At 36.5% G+C, this 27,824-nt stretch overlaps 1 protein-coding gene across 1 annotated transcript in view; it reads left to right on the forward strand.

Annotated features, from left to right (window-relative positions):
* NTN4 (netrin 4) overlaps window positions 1-19,286 on the forward strand; it is a 107,752-nt gene extending 88,466 nt beyond the window's left edge. Inside the window, exons 6-10 of the mRNA XM_058568637.1 lie at window positions 1,001-1,214; window positions 1,570-1,685; window positions 8,947-9,015; window positions 12,069-12,239; window positions 17,861-19,286. Coding sequence (XP_058424620.1) covers window positions 1,001-1,214; window positions 1,570-1,685; window positions 8,947-9,015; window positions 12,069-12,239; window positions 17,861-17,997 — 707 coding nt within the window. The 3' untranslated portion in view covers window positions 17,998-19,286. The remainder of the gene's footprint in view (window positions 1-1,000; window positions 1,215-1,569; window positions 1,686-8,946; window positions 9,016-12,068; window positions 12,240-17,860) is intronic.
* The last annotated feature ends 8,538 nt before the right edge of the window (window positions 19,287-27,824 follow it).

Here is a 27,824-nt window from a genome sequence, read left to right on the forward strand (position 1 = left end):
TCTCTCTCACATGATGACTCTTGCATCATGTGATATATGATGCAAAATACAAGCAATCAGAAGAAAAATCCCACCAGCTCCCACTACTGCATTTATCCACTTAGCTGCATCGGTGTCCATATGCTCTGCCTTCCATCCTGTTACTATGAACTGATCATGCTCCTACCCAAGGCCAGCACCTCCTCTTCTACACCAGATCCCATCCCTTCTTCCTTATTCAAGCATGTTCAAGTATCCCTCTAACAATTCTTCCATCTCTCTTTTGGTCATCAATTTTTCCCTTTCCACCGGGTCATTCGCATCAACGTGAAACATCAAACATGCTATAATTTCTCACATCTTAAAATAAACAAAAACTCAAACCTTCACTTGAGTTCATATCCCCATTCAGTTTTAGCTACCACCATATTTCTGTGCCCTTATGGAAAGTGCCTCACAAGAGATGTCTGTTCTCATGCTGAAATTCCTCTACTCCCATTCTCTCCTGAGTCCTCTTCAGTTAGGTGTGCCACTCACTATTGCACTGAAACTGTTCCTGCCATTGGCCTTCATCTTGTCAAATGCAATCCTTCCTTCCCATTCTTCATGTTCTTGGACCTATATTATTTGACACAGTTGATGTTGCCTACCTCCTTGAAACTCTTTGTTTGGCTTCCAGAACACCATACGTTGATGATTCTTTTCCTTTCTCACTAACTGCTCCTTCCTTGTCTTCTTTGCTGATTCATTCTCATCACCCCAAACAAAGGCCATTCATATTTAATGCCTTTAATTTTAGAGTAAAGTATGTGGTTCATTTTGCAACAGATGTGCTTTTCTGATTATATCTTCCTATCTGTAGTTTAAGTAGCTTTTGTTCTCTGAGCATACACCAACTGGCTAAAGGAGGAGCCTCAGAGATATGCTGTGTGGTGGAGGGAAACCATTTTGGGATTGCTGGGCCTAATCTCCACAGATAATCTAGTCACTCATCGGTCCTTGTGTGTCCTCTCCGTTGTAGTGTGTGCCTGTCATCCAGTTGGATCAGCTGTCCTTCCTTTCAGCTCAGTGACCTTCTGTGACCCCAGCAATGGTGACTGCCCTTGCAAGCCTGGGGTGGCAGGCCCACATTGTGACAGGTGTATGGTGGGATACTGGGGCTTCGGAGACTACGGCTGCAGGCCTTGTGACTGTGCAGGGAGCTGCGACCCTCTCACAGGAGACTGCATCAGCAGGTGATGTGCATGGCTCTTGCTCTCATCTATGTGTCTTTCAGATTCTTTTGAAGATCTGGTAGTGATTTGGAAAATCTTGCATGCCGTTAGTGGAGCAAAGATGTATTCACATTTCCTTAAAGAATTTTTGTCAAATTGCAGAGTCAAGTAATTTGTTCTTGCAAGATTCTAAAGATGATCTAGTTCACTTTGCAAAATAAATTATTCTTCTTAACAATAGGCCCTTAAAACACTATTTCTGAAGAGTGAAGGATGGGAAGATAGCTGATAAAGTTTAAATCTCTATAAACATATTCATGTCATTTAAGTTCTAAGAAATTCCTTAATGAGTTCTTTATCATTTTCTATTTATTAGCAGCACAGACATAGAGTGGTATCATGAAATTCCTGACTTCCATTCCACGCACAATAAGAGTGAAGCAACCTGGGAGTGGGAGGATGAGCAAGGATTTTCTGCACTTCGACATTCAGGTGAGACAATAGATATAACCGGATATCACAGTTCCAGGTCTGGTCTTGAGTAACAGTGATTCGTGACAAACCAGAGAACAGCTTTTGGATCCTATAAGGGAAACTCTTTAGTTCTGAGGTTAATAAAGTAGTAATCCCCATAAGTATAAAACTGTTACATATAGCTAAAGGGTATTTTAACAAGCTTTTGTTTATTTTCTGATTATTAGAGTGACATATATAATTAGTATAGAAAATTTGGAAAAGGCAAAACATCCCAGTAAAAAAAAAAATCTAAATCTCATTACCCCACTGTTAATACTTTGACGTGTTTCCCTCTATCTAAAACATACCGTCTTACACAGTTGAAAGCTGAATATATCAGGTTTGGAAGTGTACAGATCCATTTAAAGGACAAATATTCTTATAGACCTAGCATAACTTAATATGTACAAAGCAAAAGCTAGCCTGTGAACTCCTTATGTTTACAGCTTTTTTACAACTAGAAAACAAAAATAATTTTACAAACTAAATATAAGCCAAATGAAACTAATAAAATTCAAATTAACAATATTAATTGAATATTAAAAATGATTTTACTGAAGTCAAACACTGTTCATTACCTAAATATGATTTTTGAGTTTACCAAGTCTATACTACTGTTTCCTCTGACTCTATTTTCGTATGATGTTTATCTGTTCCTTCGTTTGAACAATATGCTGTGATATTGGTGTGAATACGTAATTTCTGTGTTATCCTGCCTCTATTCTTTTCTCATAGAAAATCAAGTGGTTCTATTTAGCTCTTTAACACAAACACAAATGTGGGCTTGAAATCTGTGTCAGCATTTGGTTGTAAAGTGCTCACCAAATAATCCAAATTAAACTAAAATAGGTTACAAAATATTTTTTTATTATTAAACATTACAAACACCAAAAATATTGTATGAATACCTATATACACACCTTCTAGTGTTATCAAGTCTTACGTTTTGCCATAATTGTTTCATATTTTCATTTAAATTATAAAATGTTACAGATACCTTTGAAGCCCCTGGTGTACCAATCTACAAACCCACTAGCCTCTCTTACTCCACAAAATAACCACTAACCTGAATTTTGTTGTTTATCATTCGCTTTCATGGTTTTACTATTTTACTACATACATTTATATTGTTAGTGTTGTTGAGTTGATTCCACCTCCTAGTAATGCTGTGAACAGCAGAGTGGAACCTTGCCTGATCTTTTTACACCATCCCCTCATCTTCCAATGCTGTATCAGACAACGCTCCCCTGCCATTCATATGGTTTTCATGGCCAATGTTTTCAGAAGTGGGTGGTGAGGTCCTTCTTCTTAGTCTGGAAGCTCCACTGAAACCTGTCCACCACGGGGGACCCAGCTCCCTGCTGGTATTTAAAATACTGGTGGCATAGCTTTCAGCATCACAGCAACACACAGCTGCCACAGTATGACAACTGACAGACGGGTGGCATGGTTTCCTGACCAGGAAACAAACCCAGGCCATGGTGGTAAGAGCACCAAGTCTTAACCACTAAACCATCCAGGCTCGCTATATATATATATAAAATTATATATTATATAAATATATGAATACACCTGGCTATATATATATATATATATATATATATGTATATATATATACATAAAATTCTAAAAATTTCAAGCACATGATAACTTACCTACCCTTTTAAAATTTTTGTGACTTGACTATGTATGTTTTTTGAGATTTATTCATTCTGTTATATGAATATACCACTTTTTATTCTCCCATTGTTTGCCATTTAGGGTATTTCCAATTTCCAATTTTCCACTATTATATAGAATGCTACCATGAATGTTCTCTTATATGTGACTTTGTGCACTTGAGCAGGAGTTTCACTAGAGCAGGGGCTGGCAAACCACGGCCCTCAGACCAAATCTGGCCTGCCATCTGTTTTTCTACAGGCTACAAGCTACCTGTTCTAAGGTTTAAATGATTACACTTTAAACGGTTATATAAATACCTACATAATATCTTTAATTTGGCTTCTTGGCCCATAAAGCCCAAAATATTTATCATCTGTCCCTTTATAGAAAATGTCTGCTGACCTTTGTTCTAGGGTGCAACATAGACACTGTTGGGTCTTGGGAGTGCTTACTATCAAATTTACCACATATTGCCGAATAGCTCCCTGAACTGGTTGTATAGAGTTGCATTCTACCAGCAAAGTATGACATTCTGTTGCTACACATTCTCACCAATACTTTGCATTTATTTAACAAATTTTTGTATAGGAAAATACAAGGGGCCAAGCACTATTCTAACTCATTAACTCGTTTAATATTTATTAGACTTCTAAAGTTAATGTTATCAAACCTCTCAATTTTTTCCACTCTGTGGGTGTGAAATGGGACTTTGCCATTTTAAATCACATTTTCCTGATTAGTAACAGGTTTAGTAACTTTTCATGGTTTCTTGGTCATTCGGGTTTCCTTTTCTGTGAATTTCCTATTTGTAATTTTTTACTAATTTGTAGGTGTCCTTTATTTATTTATTATTTATCTATTTATTTTTACAGTGTATTATTTCACATACTTTTTTTTTATTGAGGTAACATTGGTTTATAACATTATATAAATTTCAGGTATACATCATTATATTTTGACTACTGTATGCACTACATCGTGTTCTCCACCAAAAGTCTAATTGCCATCTGTCACCATACACGTGTGCCCCTTTACCCCTTTCACCCTCCCCCATCCCCTTCCCCTCTGGTAACCACCAGTCTGTTCTCTGTATCTACGTGTTTGTTGTTGTTTTTATCTTCCACATTGAGTGAAATCATATGGTATTTGTCTTTCTCAAGGAGTTCTTTATAAATTCATGCATTCATCCAACAAATATTTATTGAGTACCCATATTATGTGCCAGTACTGTAAATATAGTAAGTGAACAAAACAGACAAAAGTCCCAGCCTCCAAGGAGCTTACATTCTTGCGGAGGAAGACAACTAATAAACAAATAAGTAAAATATTTAGTATCTGTAATGATGTTTAGTATAATAGAGAAATAAAGCAAGAAGTGGGATAAGGAGTGCATGGGAGGGGCATACTGTTAAATAGGGTGATCAGGGAAAGTCCTTTGAAAGGTGACATTTGAGGAAAAAACCTGAAGGGGATAAGGGAGTGAGCTATACAGATAACAGAGGGAAGAGAGTTTAGGCAGAAGATACAGCGAGTGCAAAAGCCGTGAGGTGGGAATAGGCCTGGCTTATTCAGGAATCAGCAAGGAGACCAGTGTGGCCAGAGCAGAGTAAGAAATCAGTTTTAATACATTCTCAGAGAACTTATGGACCCTTCAAGAATCAAGAACGCCAATTTGAGAAATACTGGTATTTGTAATTCTGTATCACGGTTTTTTCACTTAACATAATCTTATCATTTTCCTAATGGTTTCGTTTTAATTCACAACAGGAAAGAAGGTGGGAAAGATAAGGTAATATGAAATTGTCGTATTTATCTTTTTAGCACTTGGAAAAGAAAAAAATCTTTCCCGTTAATTTTTTGCCTTATTGCTATATGGTCTGAATCTTATGATTGTAACTTTAATAACCACTTTTGAAAGTTTTTTCTAACACAATGATTTTTATAATTCTCCAACTTTATCTGCTAAGCCAAATCTGTAATAATCAAGTTTTTAGCACCATAGGACATTCATTAAGCCAGCCATGATGCTGCTGGGGAGCTGGCAGCACACCAGTCCAGCGCACAACGTGCTGGCAGGAGCGTGACTCCAGACTCTCATGGCTACAGCAGCTGTCAGGTCGATGACGTCCCTAGAGAGTTTCTGAAATTCATCTGGATGGGCTCCAGATTGAGGAAGACGTTGTTCCATCTCCTGCTAAACAGCAATTTTCCCATTTGGGTAAAGAATAGTGCTGCTGGGCACCTTTTTTCAACCAAAAAGTGATAATCGGATTCCTAAGCACCGTGGTTCACTCTCAAATATGTGTGCCTACCTACCTATTTGCCTGCCATAAGTTTCCATAACTAGGAGTGTGATGCACTATGCCAACAAAATACCCTTAATTTCTACCACTTCTCATGAGGTAGAGAACATCAGATGTAAAATTTCGCTTCCTGTACAACAAAACTGGCTTTAACTAGTACCATAGAACAATAAACAATGCTCTCTTTTTTTTTTTCAAACATTCTAATAACCCAATATAACTAAATAGGTCTTTCTCCCCTTCCAGATTTCTTTTAAGAAAACACATCTGGGTTGATCAACAAAGATTCATTCAGAAACAAATTTTAATGTCTGATTTCTTAACATTTAAAAAGGGAATACTAGAAAGCAGCCAAAGAGAGATCTTCCAATAACAGACCTACGTATCTTCTTATAGGCTGAAGGACTACAGAGAAGAGCCTATGTTGAGGAATAATATATGCCATTTGGAGTTCCGTTAGGTTTTATAGCATGGTAGTTACCATACTCTCCTGCTTTGGTGGAATTATCCAAGCAGGGATAGTTTACTACAAGCTCTGCTGATGTTGAGTTGATTGCAATATTATTTAACAAACCACAACAGCTCATTTTAAGCATCTTTGATTTCTCCTTCCCACTGTTTAACTCCACTGTGATTTTCCACTTGTAAATCTTATTCTCTGATTTCTAGATCAGCTTTAGTCAGAGCCAATATGTCACTGTTTTCCACATCGCCGTGTCTACTTACCCTGGTCTCACCAGAGTCATATTCTCATTTCCACCTGGATCTTCTCTCAGCATCTCTCTCTAGTTCATTATATTCTCTTCATACTAGACCTCTGTTATTTTTGCCTAACCAGATCTGTTTCCCTTTCTTTCCCGCTGTTGCTGTGGTAGCTCAACCCAGTTTTTCTTTGGAGAACCACCCTTTCCCCATTTAATACAGTCTTGGAGAGGCCAATCAGATGTTCTCTCCCTGGAATTCAGATCTTGAGCTGAAAGTGACAAAGCCTGAAAGGGATTAGAGTTCATGATTCCAATGGCAAAGCCATAAAAGAGACTGTCCAGTAGTTCCCAGACCTCGGGCACTCTCCTGATTCTTGTCCTTCCTGAGTTCTGGTTCTTCAGTTTTTTCTCCTTTCTATGAGCTACTCCATATCCTCTCGATGATTAAGTTAGACCGTTGATTGCTACCAAAACCTTAAATTATACACCCCTGAAATGCTCTCCCTCTTCTAACTTCCCTATTTCTGTGAGTGATACTGCAATCCTCTGTCACCTTGGCTGAAAACTTCAAGTTCATTTTTATGCTTCCTCTTCCCTTGCTCTCATCCAGTCCATTGACAAGATTTGTAGACCCTAACTCTGCAGCATCCCTTGATAATTCTTCCTTTCTAGACCCATAGCCACCTCTCTAGTTCAGACCCACATTCCATCCGAGTTAGAGAGACAGTGTAGTGGAAAGATCAGGGGCTTCAGATTCTCCCAGACTCAGGCTTAAAATCTGGCTTTTCTACTTGTTAGCTATGCTGCCTTGAACAAGCTAATTCACTTCTCTGAGCCTTCATTTTTTCATTTGTTAATAAAGCCTATCTGATAAGGTTATTATAAATATTAAACAAGATCATATGGATAAAGTTCCTTATATAGTTTATGACTTACAGTTGGTACTCAGTTTAGTTACTGTTGCTGTTATCATCAACTTTACCAGCTTCTAATTGGTCCCTGCCTCCATTCCAATACTTTTGATATGGTAATCCCAGATTAACTGTCATATATATATTTTTTAATTCATTTAACTTCTTTAATCTGATACCTTTTAAAATTCTCTTTATCTAATAAATTAAATTTAAGCCCTAATTGCATATCAGTTGAGGTCTTCCATGATACCTTCAACAGAACCACTGACTCTTCATGAACACATTCTGCCCTTTCTCTTCTATATTTCTTTACTCACACTTTTTTCTCTATATTCCTGTAAATTTCCACCTGTTAGAAACTTAGATGAGTAAATATATGTAAAACACTTAAGATAGCACCTGGCACATAGTAAGTGCTCCTCAGTAAATGTTACCTGCTGTTATTACCACTCAATGCCTGTGAAATGCACTGCATGAGGGCAGGAGGGGAGGGGTGGGAGAAGGGACAAAATTATACCTAATTGTTAAATGTGTAAGAAGGAAAATACTATCCATTCTGGGCTCTAGGAATATAAAGATGAATAAGACATAACCACTGTCCTCAAGGATCATAGTCTAGAAAGGAAGCAGATACATAAATAAGCATGAGAATGCTATATATAGACTATGTACAAAGGCATTTTTTTTTTTTAAGATTTTATTTTATTTATTTTTCCCCCAAAGCCCCAGTAGATAGTTGTATGTCGTAGTTGCACATCCTTCTAGTTGCTGTGTGTGGGACGCGGCCTCAGCATGGCTGGGGAAGCGGTGCGTCGGGGCTCGCCCGGGATCGGAACCCGGGCCGCCAGCAGCGGAGCGCGCGCACTTAACCGCTAAGCCACGGGGCGGCCCTACAAAGGCATTTTAAAAGTCTTCCACTGGGCCTGGCAAATCTCTCACACATAATAATTGTAATACATAATTTTAACTGTTGGGAGAAATTATCCTAGTTATTCTTCAAAATCCATTTCACATCCTTCTTCAGCCATGAAGCCTTTTCTCATCTTCCCAAACATGTGACCCTCCCACCCAAGCGTATTATACCGTCTTAGAACGTTTATCACTGTTTATACGCTTGCTTTATTTACCTTACTCAGTTGTAAGCCTTAAGGCAAGAATTGTCTCTTTCTCATTTTTATATACCCTAAAGTACATAGCACCATGTCCTGTACATTATAGGTGCTCAACAAATACTTTTAAATTAGATGGCATTACCTTCAAGGGACTGCCCAATTATTTTATTTGACTTTTGTTGTGGTGAACATTAATTATAAAAAGAAGATTGTTTTTTCTGTAGGTTATCCATTCAGTTGTTCCTTTCCATTAGTATGCAATATTAATACAAGACTATATTTATCACAACGTCAATTACAAGCATTAAACTATATCATTGTTTCTACGTTTCTATATTTCTGTGAGGTCATTACTTTATTGGATGACAACTAATTCAGTTAAGAAAGTGACTACTCGTTTTGAATGACTTCATGGTTTCTTAGTATTCATGGATTATGCTGTATGAATTATTCAAGCCTAACTGGATTTACTTGCTGTTTCTTTTTTCTTCTTCTTTTTTGTTTCTAAATAACTAACACTATTTTTCATTTGCTTTCTGTAGGTAAATGTGAATGTAAGGAACAGGTGTTAGGAAACTCCAAGGCATTCTGTGGAATGAAATATTCATATGGTGAGTTTGAAGTCTTTGAATGCTTCTGAGAATCTATTCAAACTAAGTACAAAGAGTTTTTTTAGGAAATGGGAGGCATGGTCTATGACATTTTCAATAAATCAAACATTGGTCTTATATGATACTACCAAGCACAGTATTCTGGCCTTGACCTAGATTTTCCTAATAGCGATGGTGTTGAATAACCTGGTGAGGTCAGGAGGCTTGTCAAACAAAGGCAAAGGTGTCCTACTACAAGAAGAAGCAAACAACAAAAAGGAAAAAACCATGACACATAATCCTTTGTCTTAATAATTATTTTTACTAAGTAACTAACTCTCGTCTTAGTAATCTAAAAGGGAAGTCTCAAGGACTGTATGATATCACTTACATGTGAAATCTAAAAAAGCCAAACTCATAAAAACAGAGAGTAAAATGGTGGTTACTACGGGATGGGAGGTGGAGGGACAAGACAGGTGTTGCTTAAGGGTACAAACTTACAATGAGTAATAAACAGGACCTATAGATCTAATGCACAGTATAGTGAATATAGACAACAATATTGTATTATAATCATCAAACTTGCTAAAAGACTAGAACTTAATTATACCAACTACTACAAAGAAAGGATGATAACATAACATGATAGAGGTGCTAATTATTGCTGCAATGGCAATCATATTACAGTATATAAACATATCAAATTAACATGTTGAACACCTTACATTTACACAATGGTATACGTCAAATATATTTCAATAAAAAATTTTTTTAATTTTTTTCATTTAAAAAAATAACATATCAATATTTTTAAAAATAAGTAAATAAAAATAAAAGAGAAGTCTCTAGCACTTAAATGATTCCTGTGCCAGTTTATCATGTATCATACAGTACTTAGTTAATACTAAGCGGAAATCAGTTTAAGGCAGTATTTCACAGTGATTAAGAGCCCAGGTTTGGGCTCAGACCGACACGGGTTTGATTTCTGGTTTACTGGGTGGGTAACTTAACCTCTCCAGACTTCCTCATCTATGAAATGGGGATGATGCTACCTTCCCTGTGAAATGAGATTTTTGAAAAGCACATAGCACATTATCTTGCATGCTAGATGCTCAGTAAATGGTAGGGAGGAGGAAGAGGATACATATTTGGGAGGGGCTGAGACTGGCTGTCTGCCTGAGTCTCTTCCCTGCTCTCTCATTATACTCTATGCTCCTCTACCTTTCTAACACCAGGAAAGTACAGCATATAGACAAAGGAAAATGTCACTGCCCTAAGTAAAGACTGTCAGTATCTGCAAATTCTAAATGGCTTTATGTTTACTATTAAATATATTAGATACCTTACCTTGCCAACATATTCTTGACTAGTGTCAGAGGCTTTTTATTGTTCCATAATTCAGATAACCTGAAATATGCATTACAATGAAGAGAAAATTTTAAGTCATGATTTCTGAAACCAAGCGTTTAGGTTCTTGATAACATTGTATTTAATCTCAAAAAGATAAAAAAGTAAATGTTAAAAACCTCACAAATCTTATCTAAAATTACATGCATATTTCCCTCCTTTCACCTGCCAACTTGGCTAAATAATAGAAGAAAACTTTTGAAATGTATAGTGCCCAATAAAGAAAAGTCACTTTAGAGGGAATGGTATTTACTATCAAAAGCAAAAAAAAAAATGACAATTTAGTCCAAAGTCAGTCAGTTCAGTGGAAATATCAACTGGTTTTCATTATCACATAGATTTGGTAGCTCTCTGACTGAATTTACAAACAACTGCATTGGCATCTTTTAATACAATTGTATTATTTTCTGCTTAAGGGAACTTGAATGCTCTTAATGATGTAATGAAATTCCTTGGTCTTATTAAGTGCAATATACCTACAGACTTGGGAAAAAAAGGTTTTCCCGTCCCTATTCTCTGGCTTAATGGAAAAAAACTTGATTCATTTGATTATTCCTTTAGCAAATATTTATTGAGCTGTAGTAGTGAACTGACAAGGTCCCTGCTCTCTTTGAACTTATAGTCTTGTGGAAATTAATAGTGAACATTTATTGAGCACTGGTCATGTGCGAAACACTATGCTGTGTACCCTTAATGCAATTCTCTCATCAGAATTCTAGTCCAAACTCTACCTCTAACCAACCAGTCATGCAAACTTGAGCAGTTCACTTAATTTCTTAAAACTTACTTCCTCATACATAAAACAAGACTAATGAGCTATTAAGACCCCTTAGAAGTCTACAATTTGGTAATTCTATAAAGATGGCTGTCTGACAGCCATATTCTCAGGATATGGGACCAGCCAGGATAGGGTTCTCTCACTAAACATAATCTTCCATCAAGATATAGATGAGTCAGTAAGAACTCTCCTAATAATATAGAATATTGCATCCAATGTTCCTTAGGTCTACTTTCTTCCCCATCCCAACTTATTCCATTACTTAATCCCCAGTCACATCCGTTTCATAGATGGAAGCACATAGTAGACTCATGAGTCATATAGAATACTGGAGTTTGGCCATCATGTAGAAAGACAGCCTCCCTAACTGCAGTAAGCTTGCATTTTACACCAGGGGAAGAAGATTAAGTAATCAATAATATTATTTAATCTCTTTAGAATATGTAAAATATATTCTGGCAGTAACATTTTGCTCTTTGTCATAACATTATACACGGTCAGCCAGAGAGTATAATATACTCAGAATCTAAATAAAAACCAGGATAACAAGTCACTTCCTATACATCTTCTTTCTATTTAGATTTGATAGCTGAATGTGTTGAAGATTATATTTGCGGTAGGCAAATGCTGATATTCTCTTAACATAGTGATATGGGAAGGAGTAGCAGTTGAAAATGTCTATGAAGGAAGAGTACAGTTAATATAGATAAATGAGATAAAGCCAGTGCAAAAACCAATGAGTTAATGATTTTTAAAGCAAATTTCCACATTCTCATCATCATTAATTCACTTTTCCATTATACTCTGATATGCATATTTAAGTTGTTCAAACTTCAGAAGATAATATGAAATTCTATGCATTTTAACTTTTGGAATTGTGTTGTTACAGTGCTAAAAATAAAGATTTTATCAGCTCATGATAAAGGATCTCATGCTGAAGTCAATGTGAAGATTAAAAAAGTCTTAAAATCTACCAAATTGAAAATTTTACGAGGAAAGCGAACATTATATCCAGAATCGTGGACTAACAGAGGCTGCACTTGTCCAATCCTCAATCCTGGTGAGCATTAGACTTTTCTAGCTTAATAACTACTTTGTCTGATGATTTGCTGCTTGTCTTGCAGTTTCTGAACCACAACCTAAATAAACTCAGCAAGAGCATCTCTCCTTTTCACCATCTGAATTCTGGGGAAAAGCCAGATGGAATTCTTTGAACTGACATCAAAAAATTATTTCTCCTCCACGTGCTCTATAAAAGTCAAATATTTTAAAATCCAGCAATATAATATTCTCTAAAATATCTCTATAATATTCTTCTAAAGGAGAAGTCTCAGATTGGTTCCAGGTGCCAGTAGCACAGCAAGCACTTTCATGAATTTATCTGCCTCTAACACTTTATCTGAAAGCTAGGTCCTATTACGGTGCCCTGGGTAGAACTTGCTTCCAAAGGAAGTTCAAATGCAAAATTCCATCTGTGCAAATAATATTGAATTCATTTTTACTATTGCATGAGAAGCATCTGTTTCTCCTGGATAGAAAACAACTCTTGAGTTCTCATCATCTTGTTTTTCATTAAATGATCATCCTGCTTTCAAATTAGAAACAGCAGAAATAAACAAAAAAAAAACCACTGTAGAATCTTAAGAGAAATTTGGAATGGAGGGAAATTAGCACCTTAAAATGGAATGGCAGAGGGAGAGACAAGCAAGCAAGCACGGGACTCTTACCTTTACACTCTACAAGTACACTCCTCACACAGTCATAAGCTGCTTATTTCTCTATCTCCCTCAAAAAATTTGAAGATGAGATTTAGATTTTTGATCGTAGTATCTCCAGTCCCTACCATTAGTACCCAAATAATAATAACATAGTACCCAAATAGTAAGTTCTAGTAAAATAAACAATAATTTTTTTAAAATCCTCTGTATTTCCTTGTTCATGTAGTTGTCATCTGTGTCTTAATGGCACTGTTGAAACAGGTTTATAATTTATGTTCTGGATCTAATTCCTTCCAAATATAAGTCCAGGGAACCATAGTTATGTCAATAAGAAGTCATTTGTGGCCTTTGATTAATAAATTTAAGAGAAACAAACACATAACTGTGAGAGAGACAAGCTATCAATAAAATATTCCCCCCATCTAAGCAATCTAAATAGTGTTATTAAACTATTGACTTTATTTCTACTGTTAACTAATCTCTCACACTCTTTTATACTTTAGTATTTTATTTTAATTAATTTAAATTTTAATAAAGAAAAGGAAAAAAAGACATTTTAAATAATAAATAAATATAGTTCCAAAGAACAAATGAAGCAATCAGAATCTTGAATTTTGAATACAGGAAACAAACAGTCATTAATTTAAGTTCTAGTTCCCAAAAATCTGGGCATAGGGGTTCTTCCTATAAGCACTTTCTACTATCTTGGCAAAAGAAGGAAAAAAAAAAAGAAATCCGCTCAGTTTTTTAGTAAGACATTAAAAACAAAAGCTTTGACCATCTGAGCCACCCTCCAGGAAGTGAACTATACTTCCTAATCAGGTTTCTGCCAAACAGAGTCAGAGAATCAACTGAGTTCATCACAATTGAAAACATAAGCACAATTATTCAAAGAATTCTTGAAAACATGTTTACTCACTTTGAAGAAAAGATTGGAACCTGCCAAAGCAAAACCAGACACTCTTTCATTTCACTTTGTTTTTCCACTTTTACAAGTTCAATAGCTAAGGCCAAAGAAAACTGATAAGAAAATTCTGAAACCTTACACGCCAACTTGCTTCCTTTGCTACCTTTGAAAAGGAACAATCTAATTGGCACACCTGCAAATTCATTCATTCCTACATTCATACATATTTTTACTCATTCATCAATCATATATTTTAGAATACCAAGACTAGCACTAAAGAATTATATTTCCTACGAAATAAACTTTGTGCCCTCAAACATGTAGCAAAGTAGATGTCAAAAGCATAGAGATAAGTGGGCCAGCCTCGTAGCTTAGCGGTTAAGTGCGTGCGCTCAGCTGCTGGCGGCCCTGGTTCAGATCCCAGGCGCACACCGCCGCGCCGCTTCTCCGGCCATGCTGAGGTCGCGTCCCACATACAGCAACTAGAAGGATGTGCAACGATGACATACAACTATCTACTGGGGCTTTGGGGGGAAAATAAATAAATAAATCTTTAAAAAAAAAAGCATAGAGATAAGAAAATAAAATGTACATGCTAAGAAGCAATGCAACAGATAACATTGTTTTTCATGCTAATTTTTGGCGTGATGCTGCTCCATAATTTATGGATTTATTCAGTGTCATTTTTATTAGTTGAATTTATATTTATATTTTAAACTAATGGCAAACTCCTATAGTATTTCTTCTATTGAAACTATGCAAAGTAAATTCATTTAAAATACTAGACTTAGCACTGAAGTTTCCTAAAAATTATTTATTGTGTATTTTAAATGAAGATTTTATTTTAGAGATAATACAAACAATATTAAGACCATTATATTTTCACCAGTCCATTAAATATTGGGATTCTTTTTCACAACAAAGCTAAGGTGACACTTTAAAGAATTTAAATACCTTATAATCCATCTTACATTTGTGACCTCTAGTGTTTGAAACCTCTCTATGCCATTATTTTCCTTCTTTTCTCTCTTTTTGAAAACACCATCAGAGCTATTTTTAAGTTTAGGATTGATTCCTTTTGATAATATTTTAAACAACCCCTTTATTGCTATAGAAGCAATATATGTACATTTTAGAAATTTAGGGGAAAATTTAAAATTTCACATTTCTACCCCTCAGAGATCATCTCTGGTAACATCTTAGTGCAAATCCTTCTAGATCTTTCTCTGTGCATGTATATATTGTATTTTTTTAATCAAAATGAAATCATAGTATATGCTCCATTCTGCAGCCCGCTTTATTCAGTTAATGATCTTTACCCTCAATTTTAGTTTATTTTCATAAAATCTAAGATTCAGACCATATTCCAATTTCCCAACTGATCCCAAAATGTCCTTTAGAGCTGATTTGTCCTTGCCAGTATTCAATCCAGGATCACACATTGTATCTAGTTTTTAAGTCCCTCAAGTCTCTTTTATTCAAACACAGTTCCTTTTTTATTGTTGTTGAAATAATTATTACTGTTGAGGAAACCAGGCCAGGTGTCCTATAGATGATCCTACCTTCTATATTTGTCTGGTTGGTCCTTGTGGTGTCATTTAAATTGTCCCTCTACTTCCTATATTTCCTGCAATCTCCAAAGAAAAAACTTGATTGATTCAAGGTACACATTTTGCTTAGACTTCATTACAGATATTGTTGTGTGCTTCATGTTGAATCACATCAGAAGACACATAGTACCTGGATGACTCACCATCAGTGTTGCTAAATTTGACCTTTGGGTTAGAGTGATGATGGTCTGATCTCTCCTTTGGGCAGTTTTGTTTTCCCTTTTGAGACTAGAAAATAATGAGTGTGGTGTTACTTAGTCACTATACAAACATCCAGTTTCCCCTTAACCGTTCATTTAATGATTTTATCACCAATTGCTAATCCCTTCTTGAATCAGTAATTTCATTAGAGTTTGAGAAATGATGTTTTTCTAATTCCATCTAATTCTCTTCATTTATTAGCTGACATTCTTCTGTAAGGGGACTTTCTCTCCCAAGCTGGGCTATTAGGCTACCAGGAAATACAGTTCCTGTTGTAAAGTCAGGATAAATGCTAAATTCTTTCTCTTTAACTTCAAATTTTCCAAGAAGGGAATGGTTTTAATAGCTGCATCAAAAGATGACAAATTAATTTTTCTCTGGATTTTTCTTTTGGAATTATGAGAATTATTTCTCATTTTGGAACTATGGATTTTTGTTGATTTGGTATGTTTCAGTACACACAATTATTATGCTTCTTGGTGCTCAAATTATCACAACTTTGACAAGTTAAAACCCCTTCTTGCTAGCTCTGTGTCCTTCTAAAATGATCCCCATTAATTTTTGAAAGCTTCCAGATATCCCTTGCCTACCTTGTATCTTCCTGCCCAGGACCTGAAATAAGCCATTCTCCAAGAAGCCTTGTTTTGTTTTGTTGTTAGTGAGACTTATTATTAGAGACCACAGTATGTCTGTTACAGGTGTTCAGTACTACTGGGATGACATTTTTTCTAAGTCATTTCAGTGAATGAACAAGAATATGTATATTAAACCATGAGTTTAAATTGATATTTTCAATTGGATTTTAACATCTAGTGTTTTCCCTTAATTTGAGTTGTTTTTTTTGTGTGTGTGAGAAAGATCAGCCCTGAGCTAACATCCATGCTAATCCTCCTCTTTTTGCTGAAGAAGACCGGCTCTGAGCTAACATCTATTGCCACTCCTCCTCCTTTTTTTTTTCCCCAAAGCCCCAGTAGATAGTTGTGTGTCATAGTTGCACATCCTTCTAGTTGCTGTATGTGGGACGCGGCCTCAGCGTGGTGGGAGAAGTGGTGTATCGGTGCGCGCCCGGGATCCGAACCCGGGCTGCCAGTAGCAGATCGCACGCACTTAACCGCTAAGCCACGGGCCGGCCCTAATTTGAGTTTTAAAGTATATGTCTCTTCATCTTATATTGGAAACTTTTCTTTTATAAATGTAATTTCTTATTTGCTCTATCTTATATTTTAAAAAATTGTTTCAAAATACTAATATTGATATTACTACAAACATCTGCTGAGGGGGATTATCGTATTTCTCTTTATTAATGTATAGATAATGAGACAGTCCTTTCATTGTTTGTGTGTGTTTGTTAGCCAAAATTTTTTATTTGAAGCCTGAAAAGAATTTTGAATTACAAGGTCAGTCCTAGTTCTGGTCAAGGCTCATCAGTTTTTTTTAATGTATGACAAATAACCATCCTATATTCCAAAAACACATCAACTTTATGTAGGAAATATGTGTTAGTTTGTATAATCCAAGGCTCTCTTCCAATGTGTTTTCCCAAGGTTGTTTTACTTTTATAAAACTCTTCTTAATATACACTACCATACATAGTGCATCTCCAAGAAATACTCATTTATAGTCTTATGTTAAGTGCCCATAGAATCCTCCCTTCTTTACCATAGAAGGTGGTATAATATAGAATAAAAGTTCTACAATTAGACAGACCTGAGCTTAAATCAGAATGCTGCTACTCTGAGACACTGTACAAGTTTCTTAATCTTGCTGAGCCTCAGTTTCCTCATTTGGAAAACAAGAAGAAAAATAATACCTACTTCATAGGGTTATTTTCAAGATTAAAAGAGACAATACAGGGGCCGGCCCCGTGGCTTAGTGGTTAAGTGCTCGCACTCTGCTGCTGGTGGCCCGGGGTTCAGATCCTGGGCGCACACCGACGCACCGCTTCTCCGGCCATGCTGAGGCCACGTCCCACATACAGCAACTAGAAAGATGTGCAACTATGACATACAACTATCTACTGGGGCTTTGGGGAAAAAAAATAAATAAATAAAAATTTTAAAAAAGACAATACATGTAAAGCACTTAGCACATAGTAAATGCTTATTAAATGTCAGCTCTTATTGCCTATGACTCCCTATTTCAACCATGAGTATATAAAACCGTGAATATATAACACTGCTGAAGTCACATTTCACCTTTCAATAAATTATAATACTATATAGCCCCTAATTTTGTTCTCTTTTAGGTTTGGAGTACCTTGTAGCAGGACATGAGGATGTAAGAACAGGCAAACTAGTCGTGAATATGAAAAGTTTTGTCCAGCTCTGGAAACCATCTCTTGGAAGAAAAGTCATGGATATTTTAAAAAGAGAGTGCAAGTAGCAACAAATGTGTATAGCACATAATGGCACTTCTCTATGTACAAAACACAAACTTAATGGAAAAGAGACTTCAAAAATGAAACTGGAATTCTTTTTAAGTGCCAAAATGTATAGAAATGTTCCACTGCATGGGCCTTGTCTAACCTATCTCTTTTTGGCCCATGTTTAAACATAATTTGTTTCATAAAGAAGAATGAAAAATCCTATGCTGATACCTGTTTTCTATGGGACTGATTCTGAAATTCATAACTATTAAGAATATTTTAATAGCAGTATGGTATTTAGCAGTAATCCATTAGGGGCAATACATCTAACAAGACGCCTCCCAGCTTCAGATGTGATACTTACATTTGTGCTACTTAAAGTTATTGAGATTTCTAAAGAATCCGCAACCCTACTATCAGAAAAGGTGTTTCTTAAAAAGAGCCTTTTCTTGCGTGATGTGTGAGAACTTTGGTCTGCGGGGTGTTAAATGGACCCTCTCCACATGTATATAGTATTTCCTTGTATAAAGCACTTTACTACCTACCACTTGGGCTGTGAAAGTTTGGAGACTGCTGTTCACAGAAAGAAAAGAAAAAGCATGTAAGAAAATCTACTGAAACAGAAGCACTGCCACAACTTGTGGACAAAAGTGGCCGTATAAAGGAAGTCCTACTACTTAACTCTGAATACTTGGAGCAACTATGTGAAGACGCAACCTTAAAGGAGAATATGTTTGCATGAAATCTCAGCTTCAGGCTAGAGGTTAGATTCCACAGATACTGGCCAAGATGAAACTTTTTAAAAATTCTAAACAAGAAGAGACTTTAAAATAAGAGAAAGAAATCATAAGTGTAGAAATATGCTTCCATAAAGAGGAAATGGACTTTAAATTTTAAAAAGCTCATTTATTTGCAATGCACTTGTGTACATTTCAAAAATTATTGTAGACACAGAATTTGTTTTATTTTTGTGTTTAGTATTTAAATCTGAACATTGAAACAGTTTCCTCCTTGTCTTCATTAACAGTATATGGTCATTATATTTACTCATTTTTTTACACATATATGTGATAGTTCACGAAATTACAAGTTTTCATTCTTATTCATCTTCTTTATCCATGCATAACCATTATCCCTGCAGGTTCTTCTGTACTTGAATATACAAAACATGAACCACAGTGGCATAAGATTAACTTCACATACAGAACACATTTTTTTCCTGAGGTCCTGTGGACTTGCAAAAAATATATATATATTGCTTTGTTAATTTTTTTATATTTCATATATGTAATAAAGGAATATGATCTCCTGATTTTTGTCTCATTTTCTGATCAACTCTTTCAATAATGCTAAAGATTACCTTCTTTTAATGAGGGAACTCAAATCTAATTCCTTAAATTAAGAAAATCAAAAGAGGGCCTGGTATTTCTACTCTGTTACTCTGGGCTTTCGGGATGGGGTAGAAGCTAATTCGGATGGGTTTGGTTTCTGTAGCTTTTGGACATGAACTTTTTTCATCAGGTGCATTGCACTTTTTAAATTACATTTACTTTTGAACTACTAAAAAGTAATAAAGGTTCATTGTTGAAAATACAGAAAAGCGTAATGGGAAAAAACACCTATATTCCAACCATCCTGTGATAACAGCTGTTAGCATTTTAGTGTCCATGGTGCTAGACTGTTTTCTATGCATATACTTACCTTTTATAGAATTGGAATTATACTACATACTCTTATGAAATCTGCTTTTATCACCTGTAGCATATCTCTCACCTTCTAACCTATTCCTATCTTATCCTGGTAGGTGGAATACTATCTGTAGGGTATCATTTACCAGCAACTTATAAAACACGCGGGTAAGTATATCATACCAAGAAAAACATCTTAAATACATCAAATATAGGATTTTCTTAAGTTTCAGAATTGCCAAGTTGCCTTCTTTTCCATTTTACTTTGTTTAAAATAATTATTACCCATTAAAAATCAGAATACAAATAATGTCTACTTTTTTAAAAAAGTAGAAAGATGTCTATACTATATTATTAAGTGAAAAAAAATTGTAAAACAGTATATATAGTATTAGCCCCCACCCCAAAAACACATTTATAATATGTACAGTATTTTAAAAGTTCTGAAAGATAGATTACAGGAGTATTTGCCCCTGTAGGGGAAAGAAGGAGGGAGATCTTCCCTTTAATTTTGCATATATCTGTATTGCTTGACTTTCTTTCATTGATCATGCACTACTTTTGTAATTTTTTTTTAAATAATTAACATTTAATCAATTGTTTTTAAAGTATGTTCAAGCAAAATTATAACTAAAAGTTTAATTTTAGCTAGTTTACCAAATTGTTGGGCCCCTATATGTCTTCCCGGTCCTCTTTGGTTAGAATCTTCTTCCTTAGCTGCTCTTTCAACACCTTTTCTTGTCAACATTCCAAAAACTAGGTCATTGTTATAATCATTTCTTCATGTTTTGATTCTCAAATCACTTGCAGCTCCTTCCACTGCAGTTTTAATTTCTTACAAGCATCATTTGGCTTCCAAAGTGGAAAAAAAAAAAAAAAAAGGAAAGATAAAAAAGAAACTCTGTTTTCCCCATTTGTAAAAGTAAACAACAACACAGAGTGGGAGCTAGCTGCCTCGTGACCCCATTCCCATGCCATCATTCCATCATTCTGCCACACTTCTGTATACACTTTCTCCTCTTCAGCATCTTTCCAAATGACCATCTTGGTACCAAGGCAACAGAGTCAAATAAAACTTCCATCTATGGCTTTATATGAACCTGAATGTTTCCTTCAAGAGCTAGTGGGAATGTCTCTGCCCCCAGAGCTTTACTCTCTATACCTCTGGGCTTTATTAGTCAGCAGCTTAGCTGCATAATCTCCACATATCTATCTGTATAATTTGCCTGAGGTCAACCCAGTCTATGTCCTCTTATTACATCACTTTCTCCATAGAGGAATGTTACTAATATTTAGTATTTGATGCAATGGAAATTCTCAATAATAGGATAATCTTTTAATAGTGTCCACTAAATGAGGTCAAATCTGTGGGGAAGTGACCACGAGTCCAAAAACCAGTGTCCATCTGGCTATATTAAACAGAGAGCAAAGCCTATTATGGGTAAACAGAGTTCTTTGGGACACTTTGGGTTCTTGCAAAACAAATCCTTTTCTGAATGACCAGAGACTTATCAACTTTGAAGGGTGGGAAAAAGAACTTTGAAACTTCCTTGTGCTGGCCACCCCTTGGCCACTCCCCTGGAACGCCTGAGAACAAGAAGCCTGAGCACGGCCTCCGCTGCTGAGGAGTTTTGTCAGAGGCCACAGAATGAATTGCTTTTGTGTTCATTGTTTCAATGATAAGCAGTCCCCTAACTTTATCAAAGAGCCAAAGTTACTCATGACTTATTTCCCACAGTTTAGGAGGAAAATATTTATGAACAACTTCAATTTTACAAGGGAGATTGGTATGATAAAAATGGAATGGAAGCAAAGGGGTGTGTCTTGCATGATTGATGTCCTTTTAAGTCTCTCAGAGAACGATTTGTCTGAGATTGCTTTCTGAAAAACGATGCCCTCGTCCCTGCTTTCCTACAATTACCAAAGGGATTTAATCATTTCTCTACTTTTTTTTTTTTTTTTTTGGTGAGGAATATTAGCCTTGAGCTAACATCTGTTGCCAATCCTCCTCTTCTTTGCTGAGGAAGATTGGCCCTGAGCTGACATCCGTGCCCATCCTCCTCTATTTTGTTTACGGGACGCCCCGCAGCATGGCTTGATGAGCGGTGCGTAGGTCCACGCCCAGAATCTGAAACTGCAGTCCCTGGGCCACAGAAGCGGGGCACACAAACTTAACCACTACGCCACCAGTCTGACCCCTCATTTCTCTACTTTTTGAGCATAACTGACTGTGTTTGAGACCTGCAATCTTTTAAATGATGAATTCCCAGATTTATTATTAGTCAGCACACACATAGTGAATAACAAAAAAAGCGTAATGTTAGTCATGAGAAAGAAAGAAATATGTACTGGGACAAATAGATATTTTCAAAATGTGAGATGCACGTTCTATAAAAAGAGAGTGTTAGTAAATGCTGAATACGTCTCTAGCTTCTTAATATGTAGTCACAGGTGGGTGACCATGTTCCAAAGTGTGATCATTAGTAATGAATTAATTTATAAATCCAGGAATATCCAAGATTTATTAGGACTGATCAAATTGTAGTGCACTTATCTGAATAAAGGGGAATGGCAGCCAGCCAGGGCATCTTGCTTCCCACAAGGAAAAGTAACCACTGTCAGCAAATTTTCACAAAGTATGAGCAAAATGGTCTGCCCGGAAACTCCCTGGACACCTCCTTCTCAGCCAGGACACCACCAAGGATTTCAAACTTGGTGAATAAAAATTAAGAAAGGTAACATCAATAGCAATCAATAATTAAGAGTTTACTACAAGATAGGCACTTTTCTAAGTGCTTTGCACGTGTTAATTTCATTTGATCCTCCTAAGCACCCCTGAAGTGTGTGCTATTATTATCTCCATTTCCCAGATGAGGAAACTGAGGCAGAGAAAGACTAAATTGTCCAAGGACACTCAGCTATTAATTGTGGAGCCTGGATTTGAGCCCAAGAATTATAATTTGCAGAGTTCATATTTCAACCACTAAAAAGGGATTCTGGCACTCAGAAAGGAATCCATGTGAGGTGATGTCAATAGCACCATATTCTTCCTTGGCTTTTTCGTTAAGATAGTAGTTGAGGGAAGAGCACTGAAGATCAGCATTTCTCCCAGTTTTCCTTCTCCAAATTATAATGTCTTCTATTATTCCATTCTGCAATTACAAAATTTCCTACATTTCTCATTGTTACATTACCATAGGGTAATACTGCTTATCATAATTTATACTAAGATGAAATAGTAAGAGTCCACTTTTTACCTTTGCTCTTTTCCTTTTGGACTGGTTTTCTGAGCTCTAGTTTGACATAAGTTCCACTTTTGCATTTATCAATAATGACCTTGGATAAACTGTGAAATTCTACAGCATTTCAATTCTCTTAGCCCTAACTTTTGCTATGTAGAGCAATTCTGCTTGCAAGACAAATGAGAAGGAATTACACGAGAGAGAGAGACAAGGAAGTAGGAAAAAACAGAAAATGTAGGCACTTTGTTAACCAAGAAGAGATAGGAAAAAGCAAGAAACAAGGGATAAAGATATAAGAGAATAAAGGAAATAAACAGCTGGAAAAGGAACGAGGTGGTTTGTTCTAGTAAGAATATGCAAAATATTCCAAAGTAGAACATAGTCAACCAATTCTTCCATTGCTAGATACCATGATATATGTGAAAGGTTTCTGAATATTTTTTACAAATTTTTTCCATCCAACTCCCTTGCTGCTAGCTGTGTTTGAGGAACCAGAAAAGCTAAAGAAGATAAAGCAACAGAGAAACCTTAGGTAATGGTAATTAGGAAATTAGGAAACCAATTGGTTTTGCCATGTATTGAAATAGAATTTTAAATTTATCTTTTACAAAGTACATAGTTAACAAAACATTTACTATCAGTCAGCATTGCCTAGGAGTCTTTTTCAATATGTGTATTCATCATAATAATGGTTATCACTTTTGCCCTTACTATGTGCAAGATGCTGTGCTAAACTTTACATGACTTATCTCCTCAGATATCACATAATAACCTTGTGAAGTTGGTACTGTTTTTAGGTGAAAACTAAGGACCAGAAGATTAAATAACTTGTCCAAGGTCACAAAACAAGTAAGTAGCAAAGCTAAGATTTGAACCCTGATTTACCTGCCTTTAGAACCCATACTTTTAACCTCTATGATCTACTGAAGCCTCTAACCAATGATTCTCAAATAGCGTGCATAAAAATCAGTAGACCTGTTTGTTAAAATGCAGAGTCCCAGGCCCCTACCTCAGCACATCTGTTTCAAAAGGTCTGGAGGGGAGCAGGGATGGACATTTTAATAAGCACCGGTGGTGAATCAGATACAGGTGGTCTATAGACAAGATTTTGAGAAACACTGCTTCATCTCTTACAGAATAGTCTCAACAAAGTCATAGAATTGTTTATTACTTCTGTTTCTGCAAATGTATCTCCCTCTGGTCATAAATCTACTTGGCCTTTACCACAAATGTTGTTTCATGAATAACAGAATCATTAGCACTGTTATGGTTATCCAAGAACTAAAATGGTGGAAAAGGGGAATTGAAAGGATATCCTTCCAGGTATTATGTACCCTACTTCCTAACCTGGTCTTAAACAGAATTGTGAAATATCTAAATTTGTCTTTGATATCTCAGCTCCTCAATCCACTTTGGGCAATCTCCTCCCAGGTGCTCGTTGGCTTCACATCTCTCAGAGTCTACATGAAGATGCTACGCAAAACTCTAAACTCCCAACTTTCCCTCCAGCCTTAAACAGTATACTCCTCAAGATGTTACTCTTGACCAAGAGATTGATAGATTGATAAGATAAAATAAATCATTCTAATGAGATGCTTTCCCATTTTCCCACTTCTCTCTCTCTCCCTAACACAATGCTTTATTTACCCAAATAAACCATGCATGTCGCAGAAAACTTTTAATGGGTGATTCTTATCATGGGAACTTCAGGCACTGATGGCAGGCCAGGGGAGGAGATATTTTTGGTCAGCTGCGCCTTTCAATGCCTCATAAATCAGGCTGCTGAGGCAGCCTCCTAATTTCCCTCTAGGCAATGCCAGTCCTGCTCACGCACTCAATTATACCCCACTGAGAGGCTTAAGAAGTAAGGAGAAAGGTGAAAAAGCAGTGACATTGGGAAAGGAAAGCATGGGGGACAGCCTAACTTACCCTCTCTCAGAAATGAGGATCAAGCCACAAATATAATAATCATCCATACACACTTCACATTTTTCTTTCCCATTCCTGTAAATGAGAAACAAAATCCAGGATAACATTTTCCTTGATAGGTATGGGGAGAAAAATCAAGGAAATGTATATAAGTTGCATCACAGCAAATGGAATTCCTTAACCTCAGAAACACTCGTGTTACACACACGTGCACACTCCAACCTCTTATGCATGGAGACTTGCCCAGCAGTGACCTTCAGCAACCTAGAGAGCTTTTTATAACAATTGAGAACACACAACTGGATATTTTTATCAGCGTGTCCTCTGCCTTTGATAAATGCTATACTAAGCAGTTTGAAGCAAAAACACGGTGAATACATTTTTTTAATGCAGTATTTATAAGTACACTTAATTAGCATCCTCCAAAATTTTACAGGTTTCACCAAATGTCTCAAGAAAGAAGACTAAGTTTAGAAAAGACCCCTCCAAGTTTTCATTTGCCCCTAAATGTTATCCTACTAAGATTAGGTAAAAGCTATTTGAGAAGTAGTATTAATGCCTCATATTGGCCATAGTTGATTTTTCAGGACTCCAATTAATATCTTTATGAAATGTGTTTTCCTTTTTTAAGCAGAATATAAAATAACACGTGTAAAAACAAAACAGTACCCTACAACATGAAGAGTTCTTTATAATCTATTTTTATGGCAATAAATAGATACTTGCCTTTTCTTACTCTCCCATTGAGTAGGTAAATTCCTTACTGAAGCAACATGATTTACAGAAGGGATGAGTAGGACCAGCATTTTCAGAGTGCTAAACACCATCACAATCGTTATCTCAATTAATCCTCACAACAACCTTTTGAAGTAGGTGTTATTATCTCATTTTACAGATGAGGAACATGCAATTAAGAGGAGTAAAGTAACTTGCACAGGGCCAGTAACTAGTATTCAAAACAAGGGTCTCTCTTATTCCAAATCCTATGCTCCTTCAACTGCATAATGCTGCTTTAAGGCTCTGAACTCCTTTCTCAGCAACATTTGTTGGATTGTAGATCTTCATTTGTTAACAGCTATTTCTTATGACCCTCCTATGCAGTGGGCACTGTTCTGGGCCCTGGGGATATAGCGGTGAACAGAACAAAATCACTACTCTCATAGAGCTTACATTCTAGTGGGGGAGGACCTTCAGAAGATAGCTACAATAATCTCTGCTCTTTATCCACATTGTAGGGCTTGTTTATCGAGCACTCAATGCCCTAAACGATTTAAGAGAAATATCATTTTTCCACCTCTATAGGGAAAATACAATGCAATAGAATCCATCATCTTGGTTGTATTGAACACTGTTTTCCCCCAGATGAACTGAAAGCAATAAATAACTAAATTCCTCAGAGAGAAAAGCTGTTATAATTGGCTAATGACCACAAAGCAGGCGTTTTTTGAGTTACACTAAATGCCTGGAGGGAAGCCGCAGAATTCTTCCTCCCACTGCCCATTATGGAGCTGACAAGGTCCTGCTCTGTGCAGTGCTCATTAATTTTCCTGTTGGCTTTAAAGATTTACAACAGCTTTGTCTGACACCCATGTGTGAGAAAGACAGGGATCTCGGTGTGCCCAAGTCATGGCGCACTGGCCAACTTTGCTCCCCAAAAGCCTGCTGGGGGCTCGTTTACTCGAGTCATGGCAGCTCAGGAAGATTCACTTGCCTCTGTGAGAATTAACAGTGACCATAATAGAAAAAGAAATTCTAGGCATCGTTTCAAGCCTTTGGGAAGTTCCAGCACATTCCAGCAGCGAAAGAATTCAAGTCCCTCCACTCATGTCAAAGCTCCAGCACCATCCTTATGTGCTTCATACATTTAATAGACCAAGTCCTAGTAGTTAACTCTACAAATTCTCTCCCTGGCTTTTTTATCACGAACCACAAGCTAATTCTACAGGGCGGTCAATCTAGGATTTGGTGAATTATCCTCAGGCTGTGGGTAATGACATTTCAGAGGTTTGAAGATTCTCAACATAAATCATTGGTATTCCAGAACACTGAGCCAATCATTTACGACCTGGAGATCTTTGAACAATATTTTATTCTTTAAGCTTTGGAAATCTATGCCTATGACTACTTATGGCTATTATAAGAAGTCTTCACTCTTTTCAAGATCCTGAAAGCCGAATGTTCCTGTGTCCTTTTCTAGGCACAACTGCATCCTCCAGTCACCCCTGTTTGAATTTCTCCTACAAATTTCATTCTCACCTGTGATTGTATTTAGGAAGACTCATTTCCTGCTTACCTCCTAACTCTTTGCCTATTTCTTCCTCTATAAAGGAAGAGAGAAAAATAAACAGAAAAATAAAAGAAGTTGCTCCAATTTTTCTTAAGGCAAAGAAAAACAATTCTCCCATCATTACGAAGTGTCCCTGAACAGCTTCAATGGGTACAAACTGAGGCTGCTGTTACCAGGAGTCAAAAACACTAACCTCGATAACCCGGCAGGGATAATTATTACACTCTGCAAGAAGAAACCATTTCCTCACTGTGCCGCGGATTCAGTGTGTATTTCCTTCGATGTAGACTGCACGTGCCCTCGTTCCAATAATTGAGAGATGGAAGAGGAAGAAGAATAATACAATGCAAACACTAGTAAATACATATCTGGTTGGGGACATGCTATAAACAAGCAATAGTATGTCACGCTGGGAGAAGTGGTATTAATGAACTACAAATTAGTAGTGCTGGAAGCCCTGAATGAGAGACGGTGGAAGACAGTACTGAGAAGGTGACTTGAACTAGGTCTATCAGCAACTTCTCAGCTTTTGGATTTCACTAGGCGGAGGGGACAGTGAATGACTATTCTACATTGTGATTTAAAATGACTGTGATGACTCCCATTCCCAGACTCCCCTGAAATCCAAATATTCTTGTCAATGAAATCTGCTTTGTATGCATTATCTTCACAACAGCTTGATGCTAACCTCTGAGGCA

This window comes from Diceros bicornis, chromosome 25, assembly GCF_020826845.1.
Source record: "Diceros bicornis minor isolate mBicDic1 chromosome 25, mDicBic1.mat.cur, whole genome shotgun sequence".
Classification (NCBI taxonomy): Eukaryota; Metazoa; Chordata; class Mammalia; order Perissodactyla; family Rhinocerotidae; genus Diceros; species Diceros bicornis.